Here is an 8234-nt window from a genome sequence, read left to right on the forward strand (position 1 = left end):
GAGACATTGTTAAACAGATGGATTAGTAGTATCTTTTGAAGTAGTTGTAGAAAGATGATAGCCTTCTATTTTCATAAACTTCATATTTTATAGCAAAAATACCAAAAAAAAAGTGTATTTGATGAAGGAATATTGAACATGTTTTAAAGAATTCATATTGTTTTAATAAGCAAATAGTGGTAGAACACACGTGTACAACCTAAGTGGTAGTTCATCCGCTTGTGGTAGTTCACATCGCTTTAGAAATTCACACGACGATCAATTTCATTGCAACAATTAGTTTCCTTTCGAATGGAGGGTGGTGAACAATTACTTTTCGTCGATTAGTATTCTTTTGGAAACATGTAATATGGCAAAATATCAACCATCCGATTTAAAGCAATCAAAGGCAAGATGTAAGAAATGGAGTGTGTGAGTGTTGAATGGGTAGTATTTGTTAGAAGTTTCAATTTAATATTAATATTTTTTATGAAAATACTCTATCATTTTTAGTTAAGTGTGTATGATTTTATACCGGTGATATTGTCATATTTATACATATTTTAGGCAATATTTAAGTATACTTTTATTAATATTTTGGTTATTTACATGGAATAATAATACTTATAAGGTTAAATTGTATTTATTGTTTTATTAATGGTATTGTCATTTTTAAATAAAGATCAATTCAAGTGTTGTCAAAGAAAATATATTAAGTTATATATTTAAGAATCGCATAACTTTGTACACTATAAAATTTATATGAAATAAAATCGTTTTATGTTTTAAAAATTGCATAATTTTGTATACTATAAAATTGCATAACTTTGTATACTTGAAAAAAGAAATCCATTTACTATATTATCAAGACGGTGGATTCCTACAAATAAAGAATTTAAAATTTCATTTGATGCCATATTATGTTGTAAAATAAAAACAATTTAATCTTATTGAAATTTTATATCATATAATTTATATTTATAATTTTTCAATGCCCGAATGTTGTCTTATTAATGTTCATTTGTTTACTTATTAATGCTCAACTGTAGTTACTAGGTAAACTTCACAGAAGTTACTAAGTGGTACGAATTCTAACTTCATTTTTATTATTCAAAACCCTAAAATTATGATGTTTTTTTGGGATTTGATATAATCTATAATATGGAAATTCAACGGATTTTAAAGACCAAGGTCATATTTGGTAGTTCATTTTTAAAGTTTCTAGCAGAAAAAAAAAAAAAAAAAAAAAAAAAAAAAAAAAAAAAAAAAAAACCTTAAGAGAAGCTGAGAAGATGTCGCATAACAATAAATGGACTATTTTATTAGAATAGGGGATTAAAGCCGAATTTCAGTTTGAGCCTTTTAAATTGAATTTATCATGTGTAAATATAAGTAAACAAAGAGTTCAATTTTGAGCTTTCCAAATTGAATTATATCTCGTCAAAGTTTGAATACAAGAAAAAACCTCAAACATATAAGATGAGCTAGGTTCAAGCATATGAGTGTTCAAGTAGAATTCTTACCGAAAATTTTCGAATTATGTGTAATATGTAAGTGCTAACACATATGTATAAGGATGGGTCGGCAAATGATAGTGTTTTATCGTGTTATTCAAGTTCATAAACTATATAGATCTCATTAAAATTGAACATAATGAACTCTAAAATGAGCTCGAATCAAGTTCCAGAATCGGCTATGGTTTCTATTTTGATTTATATTTTCTGAGCACTAAAATCTTTCTCGAGCCGAAATCATGAAGGCTCATCAAAATCAAACTCCTATAGCTAGAAAATATCAGTCAAAAATCATAGTACTATCGATAAAGACAAGCTCCGTTCGAAAACTTGAATAGCTCAAAAATATTTATAAAACACTATTCCATAGACCAAAATTCAATGTAAAGAAGAATAACAAAAACATATAACTCAATAATATGATAAAAATCGAGTCTAATCCTAAAAATCTTGAAATGGACTTGTTATATGTAGAAGCTCGTTTCTTGTACTTAGACTTGAACTTGATAAGTGTGAGCCGTGTTCAAACTCAAATAACTCACTACTAAAAGCTGAACATAATAAGGGTTTTTTTAGACAATTTGATCTTTTTAACAAAGAGATTGGCAAATGGAATTCAATTCTTTCTCCCTAGTAATGATAAATTTATCTTCTGATGTTAATTTTAAAAAACATATGTCAACCAAATTTAGTTCGGTCAATTTGTCAAACAAACACATCACATGATACAGTAACAGAAAATGTTTGAGACAAATCAAAAAGTATAAAGAACATCATATGATTCATGAGAATACACCATCTTCTCACAAAAGATGTTTCTCTTGACTTGAAGAACATTAGATTCGGTCAAATCTGAACTATTTTTTTTATTGACTCTTCTTGTTCTTGAAGAAAACATATTAAAATTTGGCGCAAACAGAGTACATACAAACCAATTTGCAAATTCTTCCTAAGCTTTGTGGTTTTTAGCCATTTCATCAACATCCAATTCCACTTCCAATACAGGCAAATCCTTCTGCATGCTGAATTGACTGCCCAATTTAACCACATCATTTTCAAGTTTTTAAAGTATGCAAAACACAAATATTATTTTTTATTTACTTCCAAAAAAAAAAAAAAAATACCTGTTCTGAATTGGACCATGATCCACTGCTGTTCTCAGGCAATATAACACTCTCCCTATTATGTCGTTCATCGACACAGGCCCAAATAACCGACTATCCTTCGCTTCCTGAAAAAAGTTTATAAAAAAAAAAATTATATAATTAATTGCATCTCTAATGAAGCCAAATGGGTTAATCGGCTTAAAATTGATGAATATTGTTAGAAATTATGAACATTGTGAAAACTGTTTGTTTATACAGACATCGTTACCAATTCAGTCATTTATAATCACAGAGGAGTTAACGGGGTAAAAAAAATTAAAAAATTAAAAAAAAAAAAATGAGAATGATACCTTGGGCTTTAAATTCTCATTGTCAGCCAAGACCCAGCATTGATCTTTCTCAAGTACAAAAGGTTCTTCTTTTTCATCTTTTGAAACCATTTCATAGCCTTCAGTGGCAGCCAATCTTCTAACCAGATAACCATCTGATTTTTCAGGGTCCTTCATCACCACCACATCCCCAACAAAAACACGCCTAACACCACACCATATAAATAAAACTTTATATATTTTATACAACAAAATTAATAAATAAATGTTGGTTTGATTTTGATTTTGATTTTGATTTTGATTACTGTGGATCTGCAGCTGGTAATTTCCTGACAAGAAGTGTTCCCCCTTCGGGTGCTATTGTTGGAGCCATCTCCTCTCCCTTGTTCCAATGCAAAAATGTCAATTTTCCTTGAAAAAATGTTTTCCAAACTGTGTCCCCTACTTCTGTATTAGAGATTTTACCATGTTTGTAGCTCTGCAATAAAGACTGTCATTCAGTAATATGTTTTTTTTTTTTTACCTTTTAGTAGAAACTACAAATGTTATTATCAAATTCACTGTATTTTACTTTTTTCAAAGAGAGGAATAAAGCTGAAAGTAAAAAAGGTAAATATCGTACAAAAAACACAAGCTGATTAAAAAAAACTAGGACCTAATGCTACCTTTGTTACCATCCAGGTGCCTAAAACAAACAATAATTACCTTATTACCCACTATAATTGCAATTTGCTTGAATCCAAACTAACTGAATAATATTCTTTCCTATGAAGTTGCCACTTTTTGTTCTTCCTGATTACTATATACTGCCTTTTTTTATATCCTTGCAGTGCCAGTGAGTATATTTTATACTACCAATATATAACATTACTAAAAAAGACATGAAGCATTATGTTTAAGTATCACATGTGGTGTTATAGTTACTTTCCAGATTGTAGTAGTGTTTGTTTCCCTAGGTCTTCTAGATGTCACAAATACTTCAAACTACATTCTCTAAATGACAAAAAAAAAAGGAATGAAAAAGTAGATACATTGTAACTTTGAGAATCAAAAATGGAAGAGTATATATATTTTTGGGGAGCATGAGCTTCATGAGCATGTCTTATAGCTACAATTACTACATAAGAAGCACTGCAAATGGAAAAAGCTTAATTTACCAACAAGCCCCACCATCAATTTTGAAAATGATAGGTACTAAGTTTAACATCAACAAGTCTAAAAAAGCTCTATTTTGGAAGACATTAATTTCTGTATTTGAAAGTTGTGGACTTGTGGTTTCCAAACTACTTACCATGAGATCATGAACTGAATTGAAAACTTATTACAAACTAAATATACATTCAGTGAGAACTTCAGCTAGCATGATGATCAGTAGAAAGTATAGTGAATAAAAACATGAAGCGATAATGCAGCGTTTGAGAAATGAAATGCACACTCTATCAGGTCAATCATTTCCCGTGTGAAGCTATTTGCATATATACATTATACACTGATTGGAATAAACCGAGTAAACCCTTAGAACTTAATACACATTAACTCGTTCGTTAATCCGATTTAGCTTAGTAAAAACTTTGATATAAACCAACTTAATCGTTCGAAAACATTCACGAAAAAACCAATCTCTTTATCCTTTCAATAACCTAGCCAAAAGGGAGCATAACCAATGAAGATCTAAATCAAAGATAAAGTAAGAGTATGAAAGGGGGACCTTGTAGCTCAGAGCAACGGAGTACTCGAAACGACGGACGAGGTACCTCAACCAGGTTGTGTTGGAAACCATGGCCGCCTTGTGCAGATCGTCGGTGAGGTGGAGGTGCTGCGAGGGGTTGTTTGTGATTTTGTATTACCTTTTCCTGTTCATCTTTAAACCCTTGCGAAAATTAAATGTTTTAGGAATTTAGGGTGTTTTTCAAAACAATAAATATTTGTTGGATTTTTGAAAAGTTAATAAATTAAAGAAAATATTTGTTGATTTTAAAATTATTTTTTAATACATTTCAAAAACCATTTTCAACCTGACTTTTTAAAATTTTTTGACTTTTTGATTTCATTTCACCAGAATGTCATTAGTTTAACTTACCCAACTAACCTTTTCTTTTATCATTTTATATGTATAAACTAAGTCAAAAGCTTTTTAAAAAACAACTTATTGGTTTTTGTCACAACAAAATTCAATCAAAACACTTTAAAAAAAAAAAACTTATTTTGTTACTGATGTAAGTTAATAAGCATTTTTGTCCAATCTCAAACACTCCTTATTCTTGATTTTAGTTTTCAACAAGGGTAACATTTTGGCTTCAAATGGTTCCATGTTTCATTTTTTGCATATTTCAAGTGTAAGTGTCAAAAGGTCAATTCTATGAAAATGAATTGCCCATATGGATGATACAGCGGTACATATACGTAAATAATTATTTTCCAAAGATTCATAAATACTATATGCCGAAACCTTCATATAAATCATTTATTTAGAGATCATAATGTCATACCTCTTCATCTAGAAATAAAGCAAAGGAAAATCATAAAAGGCATAGGGATTTTTATGTCGTTGGAAATGAGTAAGTCCCGAAGCTTTTCTTGCATGATCTTATAAATAACTTTGTATAATTGAAAAAAAAAACTTATTAACACCCATATCTAAATTATCATATTTTGTTTAATGTACATATTTATTTTTGTAGAATGACAATGGTTTTAAATGATGCCAACGGGGATCATGTATATTTGAAAGTTGAACTTAACTTCTAATGGGTTTTGGTAAGGTGTCAAATCTCATATTTTGATAATAGGAAGATTTTGTTTACTGATGTTGACTTTACTGAGATGGATTGTGTATAACTTTCTAAGAAGGTTCATCTAAGATGAATGTGAGAACTTGTATTGTTGTATCCCTAATGAACCTATTTATTTTGGTCTTATATATAAAATGAGTTGAAATATGCAATCTTTTTGGAAATTACATTCCACTAAGAGGTGTCAAATTTTCATGTATGTTGACCAATTTGGTGATGAATTAGATAAACGATTTAAGAAGGAAAAGCCTAAATTATATAGTGTGGCATAAAATAATTCATGGGTATATGAAGCAAGGAATGAATATATGTTATTAATCAAGTTCTCTTAAGATCTTGATTTTGGAAAATAAAGTTACTTGCATGAACAATACTAGTTTATATGTGTTCATTTAGTAAGTTATGTAGTGATGAAAAAGAAAGATGTTAGGGAAGACCAAACATTTATGTTGATGAGGGCAGTGTACATGAGTCTGAGCCTATGTGTCAATCACATTTGCTTTTATGAGTTTTTACACTGTAAAACATAAACCCATATTAGGGACGAGATTTGAGAATCAAACATTTATGCAAATATGCACTTGTTGATGGATACCAATTGTACTATAAAAATGATAATATACGACATTTAATTAAGTGTTGTCACAGGAAATGGGGTTTCATGCTTTAGGGTTCATATATAACTGATGAACATTCATTCCATATTAAATCTTTGAAGAGTTGTCACAATCGTGCTATGAACTTTAAGTTGGGTTCAGTTGTCACAGATGCTTAGATTGGAAGTAACTATATGAAAGAGATATTATTAGTGAAAAGAACGTACAAGATCATTAACTATGGGTAATATTTCTAATAATAACAGGGTCCATTTGGGTTCCGTTATGACTCATTTGAGCAATTAAAAGACAAGTAGATTATATGAGAAATCAGTTTATTAATTTGTCATGCTTTGATAAATTAATTAGAATATATTTTGGAATTAATTAGGAATTAATTAATTAGAGGGGTTGAAATTAAGTAAAAGGTTTATTAACTGGAACATTCCATAACTTTAAGGGATAGTGTGGATGAATTCAGATAACCTTTATCAAGGTTTTTTAGTTACTTTGGGACTAAGCAACTAAGAGCCTTATCAAGGCAGAGATTTGTGCAAGGCTCTAATCTTGACTCTACCTGAGGGTGTTGATGACTTTTGTGGTTTATTATAATGCTTCCATCACGGGATTGTATGCAATGATTATACAGTGGGGTCACGTGATCGCTTATGCACCAAGGCAGTTGAAGCATCATGAGGCGAATTATCATGCACATGATTTGGAGTCGGGGGCTGTGGTTTTCACACTCAAGATTTTGCGACATTACCTCTATGGTTTCCATTGTACCATTTATATGGATCATAAGAGTTTGAGGTACTTGATGTATTAGCCAAATCTGAATATGAGACAGCATAGATGGCTTGATGTAGTGAAAGATTACGAATGTGAAATTTTATACCACCCTGGGAAGGCTAACATTGTGGTCGATACGTTGAGTCGCAATGTGACTAGCGCACTTATTCGGGATCTATGTTTGATAATGAAGGTGGTTACCCCATTGTTGAAGCGGATTCACGAGGCTCGGGTCGAGGTAAGAGCGAGCACATAATGGGTCAAATGTCCTTTTTTGATTATGATAGGTGGGGATTGTTGACTTTGTATCGGAGGGTTTGGGTTTTGTATTTGGGTGGTTCATGACAGATTCTGATGGAGGAGGCTCACAAGTTGAAGTTCTTTATTCACCCGGGAGCGAAAAATATATAAAGACCTCCGGCTTAACTATTGGTGGCCCTGTATGAGGCGAGACGTGGCCTGGTATGTGGAGAGGTGCTTAACTTGTAGGAAAGTCAAAGTCGAGCATCAGCAACCTCACGAAAAAATGGTGTCATTGGGTATTCCCGTTTCAAAATGGGAAGAGATCACGATAGATTTCATCACAAAGTTACCGTGGACAGCATGATGGGTGGATTCAGTTTGGGTCATCGTGGATCGACTGACCAATAGTGTGTTAGGTTTTGAGCATTCTAACACTCCTATGGTGTACATGCAACCCTATAAACCTTGGATCTATGTTTTCTCTATTATACATGCAAATAAGAACTTTCCAAGGCTTGAATCCTAACTAGCATATTATGAAGCAACTATACTACAAAGACTAGTTATATGACATACCTTTTGGTGTAGCTTGATGTCTTCAAGCTTAAAGAGCTTAGCCCCAATAGTGTGGAAGCCTCAAGTGGAATCACAAATCACCAAAACACCTTGGAAGACTTTAGAGAATATGGATACTTGGCTCTCTCTAGTGAAATCAGCTAGCCCTTCTTAGTGTACCCACACTAGTGCCAATTTCACCAACCAATGACATCTTTATATAGTATGGAGACTAGGGTTAAACCCATGACCTTTCATTTCATATGATCCATGGGTTAAACATTCCATGGACTATCCATGAAAGCTTAGCCCAACCTAAATGAACTTG

At 31.6% G+C, this 8234-nt stretch overlaps 1 protein-coding gene across 1 annotated transcript; it reads right to left on the bottom strand.

Moving 5' to 3' along the window:
* Positions 1–2216: 2216 nt before the first annotated feature.
* Positions 2217–4795, bottom strand: LOC145070229 (mitochondrial ATP-independent inner membrane protease subunit 2-like). Its single transcript, XM_079017167.1, has 5 exons — positions 4637–4795; positions 3234–3406; positions 2950–3133; positions 2618–2724; positions 2217–2524 (listed from the first exon to the last, which is right to left on the bottom strand). The coding sequence occupies exons 1-5, from the start codon at positions 4706–4708 to the stop codon at positions 2443–2445; spliced, it is 618 nt and encodes a 205-aa protein (XP_078873293.1). The 5' UTR covers positions 4709–4795; the 3' UTR covers positions 2217–2442.
* Between the last annotated feature and the right edge of the window lie 3439 nt (positions 4796–8234).

Source organism: Lactuca serriola, chromosome 8 (genome assembly GCF_051521515.1).
Source record: "Lactuca serriola cultivar US96UC23 chromosome 8, Lser_US96UC23_V15, whole genome shotgun sequence".
NCBI classification, from domain to species: domain Eukaryota; kingdom Viridiplantae; phylum Streptophyta; class Magnoliopsida; order Asterales; family Asteraceae; genus Lactuca; species Lactuca serriola.